Source organism: Anomaloglossus baeobatrachus, chromosome 1 (assembly GCF_048569485.1).
Source record: "Anomaloglossus baeobatrachus isolate aAnoBae1 chromosome 1, aAnoBae1.hap1, whole genome shotgun sequence".
Taxonomy (NCBI): domain Eukaryota; kingdom Metazoa; phylum Chordata; class Amphibia; order Anura; family Aromobatidae; genus Anomaloglossus; species Anomaloglossus baeobatrachus.
The window spans coordinates 588,252,416-588,273,300 of NC_134353.1; the positions used below are offsets into that span (position 1 = coordinate 588,252,416).

The window sequence follows — 20,885 nt, forward strand, 5'->3', positions numbered from 1 at the left end:
AAGTCACACCTGAGAAAACTATATCCCTGAAGGCTAGAAGACTTTTACTGGTCCAGTATCTAGAGAAACTCCAGTTGTGAGCTTATGGGTGTAGTCTCCCTTTCAGTTCATATGTTTGTGATGTCACAATGAGTCATTGTGCTAATATGTCTTCATACGTCTCAGGTGAGTAACCTGCCACTACCACATTAGCTGCATGCTTTTTAGTTTGTTCCTAAAAGTTATTTATTTTCTAGCCTTATCTTTTGGTTTTGCAAATACTGTTGAGTTATACATATTTTACATGGTTTGTCAATTACGTCAAAGGAAACCAGTCACCTTGACAGGGCTTCTCTATATAAGGCTATCTAAGCACTGTTTTATACACTGAGAAGCAAAAGGATAATAATGTTGTGGACTTTTGACTATTTGACTTTCCATATCTGACCATCCACTACAGCTTCGAACGTGAGACTAAAGGCCCAGTCACACACAACGACTTACCAGCGATCCCGAAAACGATGCGACCTGATAGGGATCGCAGGTAAGTCGCTGGGAGGTCGCAGGTGAGATGTCACACAGTCAGATCTTACCAGCGATGCAGGAACAATACAGGTCGCAGTAGCGTCCTGTATAACGATCTCAGCAGTCACTGTGACCCTGTCACACAGTGTCAAACACAGCGATGGGTCCTGCCCAGCAGGACTTCGCCTTTGAAGAAAATGACCTGGACCATTCTGCAACGACTAGAGAGCTCACAGCAGGGGCCTGATCGCTGGTAAGTGTCACACATAACGGGATCGCTACTGCGTCACCAAAACGGTGACTCAGCTGCGATCTAGTTAGCGATCTCGTTATGTGTGACAGTACCTTAACCTACATTTTCTAGACAATCATCTTCACTATCTCCTATCTAAGTTTGACTTGTAACTATTTATCATATGATTAGTTATGCAGATTCTTGTCATGTCACTGCATTGTTACTGTTTTTGCTCCTGATGGTGGGAAAAATATTTTTCTTCTTGTATACTATTGATTAAAACTTGTTCTCACCTTTCCTAATAGCTCAGTGTGTTCTATTACCTTGATTCCTAAGCAAAGATCACTGGTTCAGATAGCGCAGCAACCATGAAGGACATTCCCAAGAAGAGAGCAATTGCATCAGCCAGCTCGTCGATCGTGGTCTCTTAGCCAAGAAATATGCCAAACTGCATTCAGAAGCCGAGTCAATGAGTCAGGTCATCATCACATGCTGTATCAGTTCTGACACGACAACCACTGCAGTTGAGGTGGCTCGTATGCTTCCCAATAGTGAAATCACAGACATCCATGCAACGCATTTTACAACCTTCTGGGATGATGGTCCAAAAAAAATTTGAAGCATCAACTTGAATTTGATCATAAGAAACAAAAAAAGTATAAAAGGTGGACAGTAAAACATTGGAAACTGGTGATTTGGAGCGATGAGACAGAAGTCAATATACTATATACTAGTTCTGATTGGTACAAGTGAGTTTGGAATAAAGAAGAAAAAAGAGGCTAGTGGATCGAGAAATTGAAGGTACAGTCAAGTTCAGTGGAGGAAGCCTGATGATATGGGGTTTTCACAGGAAACTTTATTGGATACTTGACCAAAATCAATGCTGAGCCGTATGTGAGTATCCTACAATGCAAGTTACTTTGTACACTTGAGTACTATGGGTATGAAAAGAATGACCGTGTTCCAGCAGGACAATGACCCAAAGCATTTATCGACATTGGTGAAGAAATAGTTCAATAACTATAAAATAGAGGTGCTGAATTTTGCCCCATAGTCTCCAGCCCAAAAGAGTTTTGGCAGTGTTTTAAAGCCAAAGGTGGGTTTACAAAATACTAATAAAGTAATAAAAGTTAAAATTGAGATTTTTGATAGCAAAACAGTAACAATGCAGTGACAGGACAAAAATCTGCATAACTAATCATATGCTAAATAGTTAAAAGTCAAATTTATGTATGAGATAGCCAAGATGATTGCCTATAAAATGATGGTAGTCTCACGTTTAAAGCTCTAGTGAATGGTGAGATATGGAGCCGGAAAGTCAAAAGTCAAAACATTGTTACCCTTGTGCTCGACAGTCTATATCAGGTGGTGGAAATGGTTAGCATTGAGTAAGACTATAGATTCCTGCTGTGGTTACTGGCTTTCAAGGTTTACATCAATGAGGGGATATGTGACAAGTTATTTTCCAGCTCCATAACTGTCATCTGCAGCCTGCAAAAGCACTCACTAGTTTTGTGTCTTCATCGATGTGGCAAGTTCTGGTGAATATTTTAGCGCTTGAGGTAGCCTAGATCTCTAGAAAATTTCCTGCCTCGACACCTTTTGTGTGACTTGAGGTTGACCATATATTTTTGGAGCCATCACCTTTTGGCGATAAGGGTTAAGGAAGATATTTATTGCCTAGTTAGCGTTTCTATCAGTTTATGGCCACCTTCACTTTTTTTAGATCAGCATATTGTATTAAGTTTGTCAGTTTACATCTATACTAATTTTCCCTATTTTTAAAGATGTTCACCTTTTATTCCAATGATTGCACCCCATTTCATTTCTAGACCCACTTTGTGCTTCCATGTATGATATTGCGAGTGGGCCAGTATTTGTGATTAATCCTTAATCTGTCCCTTCTCTGCATTATACTATAGTGCAGCTCATCCAGCACATGCTCCATAGTAAAATGAAAGTGAGCACCTAAATGTTGGTTATACTGTGAGACAAGGAGTGCACGGAGGAGCTATGGGAATTGTAGTGCCAAGTAGTTGTGCACCTGATCTAGTATTCTTAAGGTATGTATACACAAAGATTTTTTGCTGATGGTTTTTTTTTTTTTTTTTTTTAGGTGAAATTGAGCCTTTTTTGGGAGGAATTTGAGGGTTTCAGCTCAGTGTCTGCTCCAAAAAATCAGGCCCTAATTCATAAAGATCAGCTTTTTTCACACTTGTCTTGATGAGGCAAGATTGAGTGTGAGGCAAGTGATACATTAAGCGGGACACTTTTCGTAGTGAAGCTGGCAAAGCGGGAAGTGGCATGCGCCTCAATGTGCACCTCACATCACAAATCTTACTGCAGTCCGCAAATGGAGTAAGATTTGTGGTAAGGTACGCCAGCACTTGTCATGAATTTAACAAGCAAAGGTCCCCATGCCCAGCTATGCTCATTTTGCGTGTCATTTGAAAATCAAGGTCACAGAGTCTGGAGGAAGAGCGGAGAGGCCACAATCCAAGCTGCTTGAGGTCTAGTGTGAAGTTTCCACAATCAGTGATGGTTTGGGATGCCATGTCATCTGCTGGTGTAGGTCCACTGTGTGTTATCAAGACCAAAGTCGGCTCAACTGTCTACCAGGAAATTTTAGAGCACTTCATGCTTCCCTCTGCCGACAAGCTTTTTGGAGATGGAGATTTCATTTTCTAGCAATGCTTGGCACCTGTCCACACTGCCAAAAGTACCAATACCTAGAGTAATTGCCACAGTATCCCTGTGCTTGATTCGCCAGCAAAGTCGCCTGACCTAAACCGCATAGAGAATCTCTGGGGTTTTGTCAAGAGGAAGATGACGGACACCAGACCCAACAATGCAGATGACCTGAAGGCTGCTATCAAAGCAACTTGGGCTTCCATAACACCTCAGCAGTGCCACAGGCTGATTGCCTCCATGCCACGCCGCATTGATGCAGTAATTTATGCAAAAGGAGCCCCAACCAAGTATTGAGTGCATTTACTGTACATACTTTTCAGTAGGCGCCAACATTTCTGAGTTTAAAATATTTTTTTCAGTTGGTCTTATATCATATTCTAATTTTCTGAGATAATGACTGTTGGGGTTCTCATTTGCTGTAAGCCATAATTATCAACAATAACAGAAATAAACACTTGAAATAGATCACTCTGTGTGTAATGACGCTATATAATATATGCGTTTCCCTTTTTGTATTGAATTACTGAAATAAATTAACTTTTTGATCTAATTTATTGCGATGCACTTGTACATCCTTAAAAAAAAAAAAGGCCGTGAGCAATTACCTATGCGAAATACATCATTTGGACAATACAAACATGTAATCTAGACAAATCTTGTACCCCCTGGGGATCATGTATCAAAGTGTAAAGGCCACTTTACACACAGAGATAAATCTACAGCAGATCTGTGGTTGCAGTGAAATTGTGGACAATCAGTGCCAGGTTTGTGGCTGTGTACAAATGGAACAATATGTCCATGATTTCACTGCAACCACAGATCTGCCAAAGATTTATCTCTGTGTGTAAAGTGGCCTTAAAGCTTCTTTTTACTTCAGTCGATTTCTGCCCATAACAAGCACTAATCGACAATATAACAAGTCAATCAGCTAGCTTTTGCTTACACGCAACCTGCAGGGGAACAAACGGTAATACAATCGTTCAGCCCCCCCCCTTACAATTTTTGTATATTGTCAGCAGCACATTCACTGCTTGCTTGTTGAGTTCTGCTGCCAACAACAATTCGGCTTCTGGCTGCATAAAAGATGTGGGAAAGAAGGGGAAAAAACCTCTAAAATTTGCCTAGTCATGAATGGGTCAATAAAGTGTGTGTATGTGTGTGTGTGTAATACACATTATGAATATATATATATATAATATAATATATATATATATATAATATATATATATATATATATAATGTGTATATATATGTATATATATTTACTGTAAATTGTTCTTTTATTCTATAAACTACTGACAACATGTCTCCGAATTTCCAAGCAATGCATTTTGTATTTATTTTCTGAAAATGAGAAATGGTCAAAATAACAAAAAAATGCATTGCTTTCAGACCTCAAATAATGCAAAGAAAACAAGTTCATAATCATTTAGAAATAGCAATACTAACAATGTTTTAACTCTGGAAGCGTTCAGAAATCAATATTTTGTAGAATAACCATGATTTTTAAGCACATTTTTCATGTGGCCTGGCATGCTTTCCACCATTTTTCACACTGCTTTTGGGTGACCTTATGCCACTCCTGGTGCAAAAATGTAAGCAGTTCTTTGTTTGATGGCTTGTGACTATGCATCTTCCTCTTGAATATATTCCAGAGGTTTTCACTGGGGTTCAGGTCTGGAGATTGGGCTGGCCATGACAGGGTTTTGATGTGGTGGTCCTTTATCCATACATTGATTGACCTTGCTGTGTGGCATGGCGCATTGTCCTGCTGGAAAAACCAGTCCTCAGAGTTGGGGAACATTGCCTGAGCAGGAGGAAGCCACTGTTTTTCCAGGATAACCTTCTTTGCAGCTTGATTCATATGGCCTTTGCAAAGTTTAATCTGCCCAATTTCTGGAGTAAGGTAATCTTCTCTGATGAGTCTAATTTTCAGCTTTGCTCAACACCTGGTGGTGTAATGGTTAGACGGAGACCTGGAGAGGCGTACAAGCCACAGTGTCTTGTAGCACCCACTGTGAAATTTGGTGGAGAATCAGGGATGCTTCAGCAAGGATGGAATCGGGCAGATTCAATTTTGCGAAGGATGTATGAATCAATCCGCATACAAGGTTATCCTGGAAAAACAGTTGCTTCCATCTCTCAAGCAATGTTCCCCAACTCTGATGACTGTTTTTTCTTTTTTTTTTCCAGCAGGATAATGCACCATGCCACACAGCTAGGTCAATCAATGTGTGGATGAAGGACCACCACATCAAAACCCTGTCATGGCCAGCCCAATCTCCAGACCTGAACCTCATTGAAAACCTCTGGAATGTAATCAAGAGGAAGATGGATAGTCACAAGCCATCAAACAAAGAAAAAACTGCTTACATTTTTGCACCAGGAGTGGCATAAGGTCACCCAAAAGCAGTAGGAAAAGACTGGTGGAAAGCAGTATATATATATATATATATATATATATATATATATATATATATATATATATATATAATATATATATATATACACGATGCCCATAGTTCATAGTAATTCTGTCTGGTAACACGTTCTCTAAATTAAGATGTCGTTACAAGTTATCTAATGTCTGTACTTTTCTTGTGTTGTGTAGCGCACTAGTGTCAGCTTTCATTTTCAATGTTCACGTTGGCTGTGCTCTTTACCATCTTTTTCTCTGTGCGTTCTGTAATAAGATGTCATATGGTACTTTGAGATTAAGTGCTGGCCTTTAGAGCAATTATTTCTGTATCTTGTGGTTTTACTTCAGTTCTTTCTTCTATGAATTAACTCTGAGAGACAATGACAGTTCTTTCTATAATTTATTTTATAATCTTGATACTTGCACCAGTGCTGCATTTGATTATAGCATAACTTGCTGAGGACCAGAAACTTAATTGGTTGCTCTCCTTCACTACTCCCACATTTCCTTTTCACCAGTTTGATAAATGATCAATCATCAATTAGGTCGGGTAATATATAGTTTTGAATATTTTGTAAATAAGTATGCTCAAATGCATAGCTATATAGATATAAAAGCAAAAAACAGGTCCATCAGCATCAACCTACTATAAAAGGATCCAGCCCTACTACCTGTTGTGGTAGGGCATTCCACAATCTGACTACTGTAACTGTAAGGGCGGCTTAGCACGTTGCAACATCGCACGTGCGATGTCGGGGGGGTCAAATCGAAAGTGACGCACATCCGGCGTCACTTGCAATGTCGTAGTGTGTAAAGCCTAGATGATACGATGAATGAGCGCAAAAGCATAGTTATCGTATCATCGGCGTCACTTTCGACATCTTGGTGTGTAAATCCTAGATGATACGATTAACGAGCGCAAAAGCGTCTTTATCGTATCATCTGTGTAGGCTCCGACTTTTTCAAAATTACGCTGCCGCGACAGGTACGATGTTGTTCCTCGTTCCTGCGGCAGCACACATCGCTGTGTTTGAAGCCGCAGGAGCGAGGGACATCCCCTTACCTGCCGCCGGCGGCTATACGGAAGGAAGAAGGTGGGCTGGATGTTTACATCCTGCTCATCTCCTCCCCTCCGCTTTGATTGGCCGCCTGCCGTGTGACGTCGCTCTGACGTTGTACGACCCGCCCCCTTAGGAAGGAGGCAGGACGCCGGCCAGAGCGACGTTGCAAGACAGGTAAGTGCATGTGAAGCTGGCGTAGCGATAATGTTCGCTACACCAGGAATCACAAGATATCGCTGCTGTGACTGGGGCGGGGACTATCGCGTGCGACATCGCAGCATCGGCTTGCGATGTCGCAACGTGCAAAGCCCGCCTAAAGAACCCTTTCCTATTTAGCTGCTGCAATCACCTTTCTTCCACTCACATTGACTGTCCCCTGGTCTTTAGTATGGTCTTTGGAAGGAATACGTCATGTGCCAGTCTTTTTTGTTTTGACTCCACATGTATTTATACATATAAATAAGATCCCTTCTGAGACATCTTTTTTCTTTTTTTAGCTAAACAAGCCCAACTTTTCCAACCTTTCATCAATAGGGAAAACCTTCCATTCCTTTCAGTAATGTAGTTGCCTGCCTTTGAACTCTAGCTTTCAAATGTTCTTCTTTTTTTTAAATGTGGAGCTCAAAACTGAATATCATATTCTAGACGTCACCTTTCGAGGACTTTATAGAGCAGTAACAATACATTTGCATTTCAGGATTTTATCTCTTTTATGCATTGTAAAATCTTGTTTGCTTTTGCAGCTGCTACCTGACATTGAGTACTGCTGCTCAGCTTACTTGTAACTAGTGATGGGCGAACCCGAACTGTAAAGTTTGGGTTCCGTACCATATACCTAGAGTCTTTGCACGGATCCCGAACATGAAGTGCTCAGGGAACTCCGGGTTACTGTTCGGATTTGGCCACCAAAAGAAAATAGAAATAAAGCAGGAGCGTTATCTTTAGGGTTTTTTCCGCGTTACTGTAACACTGCTTCCAGGTTCTCTTATTAACCCTCATACATATTCTCTGCCTCCCCCACCCACTATCAGTCACAGTTTCTGTGATTAGTTGCAGTCAAACCTTACCCCCACCCTTTGTGACAGCGTCTGTGATTGGTTAGAATCACACATGCTGTCTGTGCCCCAATAGTGGTAAAAATAAATTGTGTAGGGTCCCCCGATATTTTGATAGCCAGCTCAGATAAAGCATACGGCTGCAGCCGTCAGTCGTGTGCTTATCTTGTCTGCATATCAAAATAAGAGGGACTATTTGGCTTTTTTATTTTAAATAAATAATTTTAAAAAACTGTGTGCTAATAGATGCAACAAATCTGGACAGCTGCAGGCTGCTATTTTTAGGCTGGGGGCCAAATAACAGTTTGCTGTCTGATTTTCCATGGCTGAGTATCAAAATTAGTCGGGACCGCATGACGTTTTTTTGTGGGTTTTTTTTTTTTTTTAAATTATTTTATTTAAATAACAAAAATCAGCCATATAGGGTCCCTCTTATTTTGATACACAGCCAAGAAGAGCACATGGCTGGGGGCTGCAGCCTGTAGCTGTATGCTTTTTCTGCGCTTGGTATCACAATATGGGGCATCCTACGCCAACTTAGTTATTAGTGATGCAGACACCTTGTGTGATTCCAACCAATCACAGAGCCTGTCACCCAGGGTGGGGGCCGTGGGCTGACTGCAACCAATCACAGACGCCGGGACTGACGGTGGGAAAAGGAGGCAGTGAATTATTATTATTATTATTATTATTATTATTATTATTATTATTATTATTTATTATTATAGCGCCATTTATTCCATGGCGCTTTACAAGTGAAAGAGGGTATACGTACAACAATCATTAACAGTACAAGACAGACTGGTATAGGAGGAGAGAGGACCCTGCCCACGAGGGCTCACAGTCTACAGGGAATGGGTGATGGTACAATAGGTGAGGACAGAGCTGGTTGTGCAGTGGTCTACTGGACTGAGGGCTATTGTAGGTTGTAGGCTTGTTGTGAATATGTATGAGGGTTAATAAGCGGACCTGGAAGCAGTGTTACAGCCGTGCTGGAGACTCGGTAAGTATAACTGTCCTGCTGTAATCCCCATAGCCCTTTTTACCACCATTTTACATCACAATGCTCTGGTCCACATAGATTTAGACTTATATGGGGCTTGATGTCCGATCCCAAAGTAGATTTTTTTTTTTTAAGTCCATCTGGACCCGCCATACCCGAACATCTGCAAGTTTGCCCATCTCTACTTGTAACCAAAATATCAAAGTCTTTCTCCTATTCTGCAGTCCCGAGTTTACTTCCATTTAATGTATATTCAGCAGTATGATTACTCTGGCCTGTTCTGCATTTGTCAACATTAAACCTCATCTGCCATGTATTTGAACATTTAGACATCTTATCAAGATACTTTTGTAATACATGATTTACTATAGAAGCGACTTGTGCTCCAAATGTGCATGGGAGTCCATCTTAACTGCTCGGGTTACTGAGGGGCATGGGAAGGACATACAACCTATGCAGTCACACACCGGGCCAAGAGGTAAGGGGGCTCATTTCTACCTCCAAAGCAGGTGGAATTGCGCATTATGAACAGCTCTTGGACTGCAGAGAGACAGTATATTGTTCTTTGCTCAGGGTCCTGCTTCCATCTGTTTCCTTTGCTGCTATTGAGTATTTTCTAAAACTAGTAAAGACTAGTAAATAACTACCGGTACTTTTTAAACTAGCAATTGCCAAAAGCTGACCGTAAGGAGGAACACCCAAATGTTTTATCATTTTTGTTATATATATTGTGATGTAAACACTTTGTTTTTATGTGTTTTCAGTGTGAAGTGCCTGCAGAAGACAGTTAAGGATGCATATCATATTATGTGCAAACTATGTGCCCTTCAGCTGGAACTTTGTGCCAAGTGTGGAAAAAAAGAAGACCTTGTGTTGTAAGTAGTAGATACCAATTGATTACAATTACTGCCTTTGCTTATACAGTGGAACCTCGGTTTACGAGTAACTTTGTGTGCGAGTATTTCGCTATACGAGCAAAGCTTGCTGTGTATTTGTAACTGTTTACGAGCCATCTTTGCTGTATACTCGCCGCACACACTTCCGGTTTTGTATTTTGACCGCACTGACCCATTCTTGCAGTCCATACAAACACACACGTACGCACACATATGCTCACCTTACCTTCCGTTCCCTCGACGGCCTCCTGGTTCTTGTAGTTCGCCGGTACACAATGTGTATCGGGTAACCATCGCGACGATGGAGGAACTTCCGCTGTTAGGAGCTTCTCAAAGGCAGTGGAAGCTTTGGCATCGGTCGCGATGGTTACCTGATACACATCCTGTACTGGCAAACTACAAGAACCAGGAGGCCGGCGAGGGAACAGAAGGTAAGGTGAGCATAATGTGTGTGTGTGTGTGTGGGGGGAATGGCACGGCACAATAAGGGACCAGGATGGGACATTGAACAAGTTGTGGAACGAATTGTCTGAGCTTGCATTATTTCCCATGGGAAATTTTGCTTTGCTAGACAAGTAACTTGGTTTACAAGCACACTCCCAGAACGGATTGTTCTCGTAAACCAAGGTTCCACTGTATCTGCTCAGCCTAGAGATGGAAGTATGGCCTGACAGTCTGTCCCATACTTATCTCTGATCCTTCATCCTATAAATAGTTAAGGACGTTGACTTGTTTCCCAACACTTTTTTTTTTTTTTTTTATAGTAAATTTATTAAAAGTAATTCTTCAAAACTTTATTGAAAATCTGAAAAAGAATACGCTTCTCAACATTCATTGCAGCTTCGACCACAGAGTAACCTAGAGACAAGCCCGTATACATATGCAAAATGTAGTAATAAATTCAGGATGTGTATAACCTGTACTGATATTTTAGGCATTGGTCTCTTGCCATTTTTTATGGATTCGCCAATATTTAGCACCTTTTTATATTGATTTAGGTGAAATGTGGAACTAATAGATGGATCTTAATGACCCTGGTCCTCTACGATTATGTCTCTCCTACTGCTATTATTAACTATGGTGTCAGACTAGAGTGACTACCTGTAAACCTCATGTAACCATGTGATTAGCTATATCCACTATTGAGCATTAATGATGAGCGAGCGTGTTCGCCACTACTCGGTAGTTAATAACGCATCCTATTGCTCGGGTACGCTCAGTGCTCGGCCAAGTATCGCAGGTGCTCTGATGTGTCGAATGATGGAAATCGGCACCCCTGTGAGAGCCACTTGCAGTTTCTGAATGGCTCTCACCGGGGGTATAAAATTTGTTTTGGATGATATGTGTAAAAAAAAAAAAAAAAAAAAAAAAAGCCCACCCTTCCCTGGAAATGCTCTGTTTCTGGCTGGCTGTATGTTGGCAGAGAGCCCGACTGCCCAATAATTGACTTCCATTACACTCATTACTTGAGTCTAGCCCGTCAGAGCGTCCAACTTGCTTGAGCATGGTAGTGCTTGCTCCTCATTACGGAGTATGTATTCTCACATTTCTTGTGACTACCATCTGCAGGAAGCGGATTGCTGCAGCCAGCCATATTACAATATGGAAGATACCCTTTTCTGCAGCCTCTCTCCAGTCACACACATGTAGGGGGGCATAGCTGTTTATGTGCATTGGATTATCACCCCACTATAAACCTTCACTATGAAAATAAGTATTGCAAGTGATGAAGGGATTACTGGCTATATACAGAGGCTGACTGCCTTGGACCCGCTGATATAACACTATGTGAAATGCTGCAGGGATTGTGAGCGAAGAGGGGGACGTAACGTGAGTATCGTTACTACTTAATTAGTCTCTGCCATTCAGTGCTTTTAAAGCTGCAGCCAAATGTTAGTTTTCGGGAGTATTGAGGCAACCTAGTAAGATGATCCATTTGAGATCTTGTGCCCACAGCATGGCATTGGTGTCTGTGGGGTAATCTCAGTGGCCATGTAGAGTGGCTTCTTTTCTAATATTTTTTTAAGCAATGAAAAAAAATAATCACTCAAACAAAAATGAGACGGAGCAGGTTAAACCAAAACTGAACATCTATAGAAAAGGGACACAAAGAGAAGGCCTAATTCTGCTATAGTCACATAATTATATCATTTCTAAGTAAAAGCTATATCCCGCATTGTGTGCACTGTGCTATTACTTGGCCCAGCTCCTGTATCCATGATTGTATATAGATGTATGGCACAGCCTGTGCAAACACTCAATGGCAGATTGTAATGGAAGCCTTTCCAGGTATTTTATACTATTATTCAGCCTAGAATAAAGCCTTCTTGTTAATTCTTGCCCCGGCTTTGGAATAAATACCAGCATATACTTCATTTTAAGAGCTCTGGGTTTCCTGTTAAAGTTTTGATTTCAAGTGACCTGAGGTCCATAACTGTTCCTGAATGTTTTATCTGCTTTACTATTTAGTCATAAAGACTAGAGCAGTTCTGGAAGTTGGACTCCCACTCAGGATAACCCAGTCCATAAATGTATTGCATGGACGGCCATTTATTTACAGGTTAAGTTTCCCCTGCAGTGGTGTATGCAGGAAACATCTAGACGTAGCTGAGGCTTAGAACAGTATGGCATGTTCAGGACACAGGTTCCTAATAATCAGAGGATTGCTTCTTGGAGTATGTAACTCCCTTACATACAGTGGGTATGGAAAGTATTCAGACCCCCCTTTATATTTTTCACTCTTTGTTTCATTGCAGCCATTTTGTAAATTCAAAAAAGTTCAATTTTTTTTTCTAATTAATGTACACTCTGCACCTCATCTTGACAGAAAAAAAAAAACAAATGTAGAAATGTTTGCTAATCTGAAATATCACATGGTCATAAGTATTCAGACCCTTTGCTCAGTATGGAGTAGAAGCACCCTTTTGTGCTCGTACAGCCATGAGTCGTCTTGGGAATGATTTTTCACACCTGAATTTGGGGATCCTCTGCCATTTTTCCTTGTAGATCCTCTCCAGTTCCGTCAGGTTGGATGGTGAATGTTAGTGGACAGCAGTATTTAGGTCTCTCCAGAGATGCTCAATTGGGTTTAGATCAGGGCCCTGTCTGGGCAAGTCAAGAATGGTCACAGAGTTGTTCTGAAGCCATACCTTTGTTATTTTAGCTGTGTGCTTCGGGTCCTTGTCTTGTTGGAAGGTGAAGCTTCGGCCAAGTGTGAGGTCCAGAGTATTCTGGAACAGGTTTTCTTCCAGGTTCTCGCTCTACTTGGCCGCATTCATCTTTCCTTCAGTTGCAACCAGTCGTCCTGTCCCTGCAGCTGAAAAACACTACCATAGCATGATGCTGCCACCACCATGTTTCAATGTTGGTATTGTTTTGGGCAGGTGATGAGCAGTGTCTATTTTTCTTCACACATACCGCTTAGAATTATCACCAAAAAGTTCTATCGTCATCTCATCAGACCAGAGAATCTTATTTCTCATAGTCTGGGAGTCCTTCTTGTGTTTTTTTTTGCAAACTCTATGCGGGCTTTCATATGTCTTGCACTGAGGAGAGGTTTCTGTCGGGCCACTCTGCCATAAAGGCCCGACTGGTCGAATTTTCTACCATCTCCCTACTACATATTTGGAGCTCAGCCACAGTGATCTTGGGGTTCTTTTTTACCTCTCACCAAGGCTCTTCTCCAACAATTGCTCAGTTTGGCTGGACGGCCAGGTCTAGGGAGAGTTCTGGTAGTCCCAAACGTCTTCCATTTAAGGATTATGGAGGCCACTGTGCTCTTAGGAACCTTCAGTACTGCAGAAATTATTTTGTAACCTTGGCCAGATCTATGCCTTCGATAATTCGGTTTCTGAGCTTTTTGGGCAGTTCCTTTTGACCTCATGATTCTCATTTGGTCTGATATGCACTGTGAGCGGTGAGGTCCTGTATAGACAGTGTGTGCCTTTCCAAATCAAGTCCTATCAGTTTAATTAAACACAGCTGGGTTCCAAAGAAGGAGTAGAACCATCTCAAGGAGGATCACAAGGAAATGGACAGCATGTGACTTAAATATGAGTGTCTGAGCAAAGGGTCTGAATACTTTCCGTACCCACTGTATATAGTATATACTTCATATGGTGTGGGCAATACAGAGCACAAATTACAATCACTAACATTTACTGTCCCCAGTAACTTTCTATTCTGAGTCTTGGACACATGCTGAGGCTAATTTCATGGAAAGACACTTGAAGAGTTATTCCCTTAACTTTATAATCTCTGTTCTTTTAGACCCCCATTGGTTTGGAAACTCCACTGTTTTTAACTTACTTTTTTGCCTTGGAGAAAAAAAAAAACTTTAAAAATAAATCGATTCTTACAACAGGTGACATGCTCCCTTTAACTCCCCTCATTTCAAGAACAGCATTATGGTGTATAACAGTGACAACAATAATGAAGATTTTGAAATGTAAGATCTCTTGGTCTTTAACGGATTTGACGAAGAGGAGTTTAACGATTTGGAACGATAAAAAAATGATGTAAAATTGTCCACAGATTGAACACTCCGGGAAGAGCTATAAGCACAAATTTTCACCTTTATCAGCTATGTAAACAAGCAGCAGTATATTTATCATGGACCTAATGAAACATTTTACAAGTTGTTCACAAGGAATGCTAAGATTTTCACTTACTAGTGGAGCTGTTGAAGTGAGGAAACGCTATTTACCATATTTGCTGGTTGAATGGGTGGCTACACTTATGGAAAGTGTCCAGTTGAGCCTGCTGGTTTAATGAATAGCATTATGATTTGAAATATATTCGCTTATTAAACCTTTTCTTTTATTCTAGAGATGGAAAAGATCAACAGATGGACATATCTACGCCTACTGAAAATGATGATTGTGATGTAGAAGAGGACTTAGATTTCCATATAGATTTAGAGTCTGATAAAGATGGAGATGAACTGACAAGGACGCGAACAGCTCAAAGTGTGAAAACAGTGCAGTGACCAGCAACTAACTTTCAGAGATCTCATAATGAGGACTACACACTGACCCATCTACAGGAACCACAAATCAGCTCTGATACCACCTCGGGTCTCTTCACCTGTACTTTATAACCAAAGAGAACTATGGGGGGTATTTGAGCCAGATCACTGTCCCAGAGAAGTCGCATTGTAGAATATAAGGCTTTGTTGCATTTTACCTGCTGCAATTAGCAAAGCAAGATATGGTATCAAACGTAACGTGGTAACAATTTAAAATGTAACTTTTAATAGTTTATAATAAAAGAAATTTTTGACCACACAACATAAAAGTTTGTAAAACCAGCCTAAATGACTAGGGCCCGAAACAGGCTCCTACTATTACCAAATTAGGACACAGGCACGGTAGGAAAGTTGCCCACCGTAACCGTAAAAATAAGGTGACCAGACAGAATTGTCACCCTAATATGCACACCGAGATATACCACACTTCAATATACAGTGCTCAAAACAGTCACTAGGACCAATAGTTACGTCCTGCTGTGGTAAATGTAAAATGCAAAAGGCTGTCCAATAGAGGGGGGGGCAGACCCTTCAGCCTCACAATACCCCTCAAATGGCAACACTCTGACCTTAGTTTGTGCTTAGACCTCCCATTGTTGCATTTTACATGATTTGGTAAAGCTCGGTATACAGCATTTATAAAATGAGGTGTAACTTTTTGCTATTTGTACTATTGCTACAAAATAAAATAACACGTGTTTTTGTTTTTTTTTTAAAGATTTAAGCATTTTAAAAAGGGAGACTTCGCAATGTTCTACCGCCGACGCAGAAATTAAACTACCTGGGTAAAAAAAGGTACCCGGTATACCAGTCATTGGATAATCCAGAAAGTCCGATATTCAGCTCAGAGCTGAAGGACTTCACAAGACCAGAAGCTGAATGAACTCACAGAACCAATCCATTTTCTGTTAATGCTTTCTTTTCCTTCTATTTTTAAATGACCATCTCGTAATCCAGTGGATTTGACAGGTTTTGGGTTTTTTTCTGTGATCCATTGTCTTTAAAGATATGTGAACATTCAATTGCATAAACCTTTATGCATGTCTTTGAGAAATATTCTAATCTATGTAGTTTGAAGCCTCATGTAAACCTTTTTTTTTTTTTTTTTTAATATAAAGAAATGCACGTTCTGTAGAGTAGCTAGCAAAGTTTTTACTGTACTTGAAATATATTGTGTTATATTCATAGAGTTGTTTCAATTGCACATCCGTATCCACTGAAAGCAAGAAGCAAGAGCATTTGGGTCATATAAAGGTATACTATGGTGCTGAGGGTTTTTTTTTTTTTTTAGCTTTATTTTAAGGTACGTGCTCACTAGAGCGGACCTGGGGAAGTTTCTTGTTCTGCATATCCAGACAAACTTTTTTGGCTTGGTTCTGGACCTGGACTTGACCTGAACTTCATTTAAAGTCACTGATTGGCAGTTTGGTTCTCTGCCCACATGAAGCCAGCCATAAACGGATCACTTCTAGGATAGAGTAGGCGGGCTGCTTTTTATTTTTTTATATTAGTGTGTTTGGCTCACACTTAATCTGATTGTACGGTTACCCCCATTGTAAGCTGTTCAAGCACTGCAAGTGGCTCACACTGGGCTGAGCACTGCACTGCTCGAGCAAGTGGTTTACATACATAAAGCACCTGAACTTTGTCGTAACAAACTTCAGGTTCGCTTGTCTCTAATGTTCTTGTTATATTTTTTGCCACAAATTTTTGAAGTTGCAGTAGAAGACAAAAAGGCAACCCAATGCATAGTGTGGACAACATCTTGCAGTGGTATTTGCATACTTGGCACTTCTGCTCCCCTTAGCCTTTCTTCTTGGTGTCCTGCTTGCAGCTGCCGTCCTCTTGCTGTGGCCTTTGGTGCTGTCTTTAGCTTGTGTAAGCCCCGACTCAAAAAGCTCCTAAACAGAGCGGTGGTCCACTCCATGACAATCTGTGCAGTTAAACTGTCTAATGTGTATTGGGTCATCCTGACTCTTCCCTCAACAGATGATGTTGGTAAAGAGAAAGTTCTGCACATTGGATTTCTAACTGGCGATTCTTTTGTTCTCAGTGAGATAACCCACTGCCAGAGGAATTTAGTGGTTCTCCCAATCGAAAACACAGGAACACTCAACCAAGCTGAACATTCTTGTTTATGGGAAAAGATGGGTGTCAGCCAACACCTCTCTAGTGTGCATGCAGGCCTTTCTCCTTAGCCAATCATCTGTATCCTTGTGCTTTGGTAGAGATGCATGAATTGATACACATCAAATTCGAGAAGAATTTTCCAGGACCACATGACAGCACCACAGGAGTTGCTTCCTCCGCCCTCTACAGGGACAGGAACACAAGAGGTTAAAAACCCCTCCCCCTCCCAATCTCCCCAGTGTTTTTCCTGTCCCTGTACAGGGGACGGACGTAGGAACTTACCGGGATGTACGGGGTCCAAGTGGATCGAGGGGGGGGCTCCGCTCTCTCTCCCTCCGGTCTGTCAAGACGCCCCAGGCCGACACCTCACCTCACTGTCCGGGGTCCCTCAGCCACGCCGGTCGAGTTGCAGCTCCCGGCGCCTGCCGCTTCCCTCCGAGGGGAGGGCTCTCTGCTTCCTGCCTCCAGCCACGCAATGCTTCCGGGCACAGCATGGAGAACGCCGGCGCATGCGCGGACGCCGCACTTCCGGTTTCCGGGTCAGTACGGCTCCGAAAAATTGGCGCGAAATTTGAACACGGGACTTGGACGGCAGGACTGCGACCTGGACCCTTCACTCAGGTAATAAAAACCTGGAAGGGTAGGGGGGTGGTACGTTGTTTTTCATTCGGCTGCCAGCACTGCCTGTGATGGCTGAAAAGGAATCAGACACTAAAAGCCCTAAGGATGTCCAGGTCTCTGTAAGTGTCAGCCCTTCAGGGTTTCATTGCCCTGTAGCCAGAAGACTTGTCTGAGCCTTGTTCTTTTTTGCAGGGTGGAGATTCTTCTGTGGGTTCTGGCACCATCCCCAAAAAGAAATGTACCGCTAAAATTAAACGTTGTGCGATGGAACATTTGTCCTTCAAGACAATGTTTTTAGTGACCATCACCACGGCTAAGCGGATTGGTGAATTACAGGCTTTGTCTATCAGGGAGCCGTATCTTCAGGTCCTGGATGACAGGATTGTGTTGAAACTTGATCCGACGTTTCGCCCCAAGGTGGTCTCCTCTGCTACCCTAGAACAAGAAGTTGTTTTGCCATCCTTTTGCCACAACTACACGAACCAAAAGGAACAGCGGCTGCATTCCTTGGATGTGAGGCGGACAGTACTGAGCTATTTGGAGGCCACCCGGAACTGGAGATTGGACTCCACCTTATTCCTTCAGTTTAGGGGAAAATATCGAGGCAAATCTGCATCTAAGGCCGTCCTGTTTCGATAGGTTCGGGCCACAATATCCTCAACCTATCAATTGGCAGGTAAGACCCTGCCAGATCACCTTAGAGACCACTCCACTAGATCAATATCTACCACATGGGCAGAAAAGGTGGGAGCTTCTTTAGACCAGATTTGCAAAACTGCCACTTGGTCAGGTCCCAACACTTTTTGTAGACACTACAAGTTGGATATTCTGTCCTCCCACCAGACCTCGTTCGGTAGGAAGGTGCTCCAGGCAGTAGTCCCCCCCCCCCCCCCCCCCAAGGATGAATTAATTTGGTATTCTCCTGTGGTGCTGTCATGTGGTCCTGGAAAATAGGAATTACTACCTACCGGTAATGATGTTTCCAGGATCCATCATGACAGCACCCTTATTTCCCTCCCTTTGTTTCTACTGCGTGTCATTTACATTGTATGTAGCTTAAGCATAAATAAACTTGGTGTTATACCCATCCTGGTGTGGTACTTGAAAAGCCACTGGAGAGGTTGGGAGGGCGAGGGGTTTTTAACCTCTTGTGTTCCTGTCCCTGTAGAGGGCGGAGGAAGCAACTCCTGTGGTGCTGTCATGATGGATCCTGGAAACATCATTACCGGTAGGTAGTAATTCCTATTTTCTGAAACCTGCTGGTCATCGGACTTTGACAATGATGAACACCCCCTCCCCGCCCCCCATTATCCACATTATAGTAAATTGTCACAGCTGCACGGGCCTCATTTACTCTCCTCTCCACTTGTTTTTTCCCCACTTATTATACTCTTGCAGCTACTTTTATATTCTGGAAAAAGTCTACCATTATACATAATAACTACAGTATATAGATGGAGGATTCTCATGTCCATAAGGCACAACATGACTTCCATAGCTTCCAAGTCCTGATCCCTTGGAGATGTGGAGAAGCACTCCCATTATTGTGTTTTTTGTTTTGTTTTTTTCTTAGCTAAGCCTATGTAAATGTGTTCATATACTTATCGAATGACGTATTCATGCTACTTCTGCTTCAACCTCACTGATCACACTAAGCTCTTCATCAAAGTGCGGCTTATATTGTAAAAATGCCCTCCAGTTCACACATAGACCCTAGTGTAATTAAGTCTGAAGAGAAATCACATGACTGGAAACCAGTGAAGAGACTGATGGGTAAGTATATTAACTCATACATGTGTTATGCACATCTGTATAGATTTAGCTACTAAAAAAAATAATTTGAATGCTTTTTTAGGGGAGAAAATATGCTTCTCAGTTTAGCCCTAAGGCCGGAGTCACACTTGCGAGTGACTCACGAGAATATCGCATCGCATCACCCGGCGCGGCCTGATGCTCTCCGGACAGGAGTGTCTCACCTGCATTGCCGCTCCTGTCAGGAGAGTTGCGGCCGTGCCGGGTGATTCGATGAAAGAGTGAGCCACTCGCAAGTGTATCTCCAGCCTAAGCCAAGTCCACTGCAAGCCAGGGGTTCCACATCTTCCCAGTTAGGCCTCTTATTACTGTTTTTAATTTAACATGTGCAGGAACACTTGATGAGGGTGCAGTGTCTTTTAATATGTTCTGCTAGAATATTGCCTGAGACTGTGATTAACCCCTTCACAACCAAGTCTGTTTTTCACCTTCCTGACCAGGCCAATTTTTTTTTTTCTTCAATTCTGACCAGTGTCACTTTATGATGTAATAACTCTGATACACTTCAACAGATCCCAGCATATTGTACTTCATGTTCATAGTAAATTTTGGGCTATATGATTTGTGGTTATGAAAATGTCGATAATATTTAAAAAAAAAAAATATATATATATAATGGGAAAACTTCTCAATTTACCGTATTTTTCGTTTTATAAGACGCACCGGATTATAAGACGCACCCCAAATTTGGAGGGAAAAAAAGGTAAAAAAAAAAAATATGGGGTCCGTTTATAATCTGGTGGTCTCTTACTAGGGAGGGGGGCCTGCACAGGAGCGGGGGTCATAGGAGGCAGGGGCGGTACTGGAGTACTGCAAGTAGTATAGAGGGGAGGCCTAGATACTCACTGCGGGTGCTGCTCTGTGCGGAGGCCAGTGTCGCTCTGCTCTGTGCAGGGCCGGAGACGCGGGTGCTGCTCTGTGCGGGGCCAGAGACACGCGGTTGCTGCTCTGTGCGGGGCCGGCGACGCCGGTCTGCTCTGTGCGGGGCTGGTGATGAAGCAGCCAAGCAGAACGGAGCAGCCGTGCACAGAGCAGCCGAGCAGGACGGAGCAGCCGTGCACAGAGCAGCCAAGCAGGACAGCAGCCGAGCTGGACGGAGCGGCTCCAAACACAACAGAGCGGCGCGGCCCGATCCAGCACAGCATCGCACAGACTAGCAGCGCCGTTAGCACAGTGCACTGCTCGGAGCATCTCCCTGCCTCCTTTGACCCCTCTGCACAACCCCCCGGTAAGCTACATTCGGATTTTAAGACGCACCCCTCTTTTTCCTCCCAAAGTTTTGGGAGGAAAAGTGCGTCTTATAATCCGAAAAATACGGTACAATCTTTTTTTTATTTTTTAGGCCCTTAAACCAGAGTTATATCACACAAAATTCTTATTCACTAACAATTTCCCACATGTCTACATTTTTCGCTAGGAAGTTAGAAGGATT

General features: G+C 42.3%; 1 protein-coding gene across 1 annotated transcript in view; it reads left to right on the forward strand.

Annotated features, from left to right (window-relative positions):
• Nucleotides 1–15,607, forward strand: part of C1H9orf85 (chromosome 1 C9orf85 homolog) — a 58,116-nt gene extending 42,509 nt beyond the window's left edge. The window contains 3 exon segments of the mRNA XM_075340085.1: nt 9,733–9,843; nt 14,692–14,803; nt 14,806–15,607. Coding sequence (XP_075196200.1) covers nt 9,733–9,843; nt 14,692–14,803; nt 14,806–14,862 — 280 coding nt within the window. The 3' untranslated portion in view covers nt 14,863–15,607.
• Nucleotides 15,608–20,885: the final 5,278 nt, after the last annotated feature.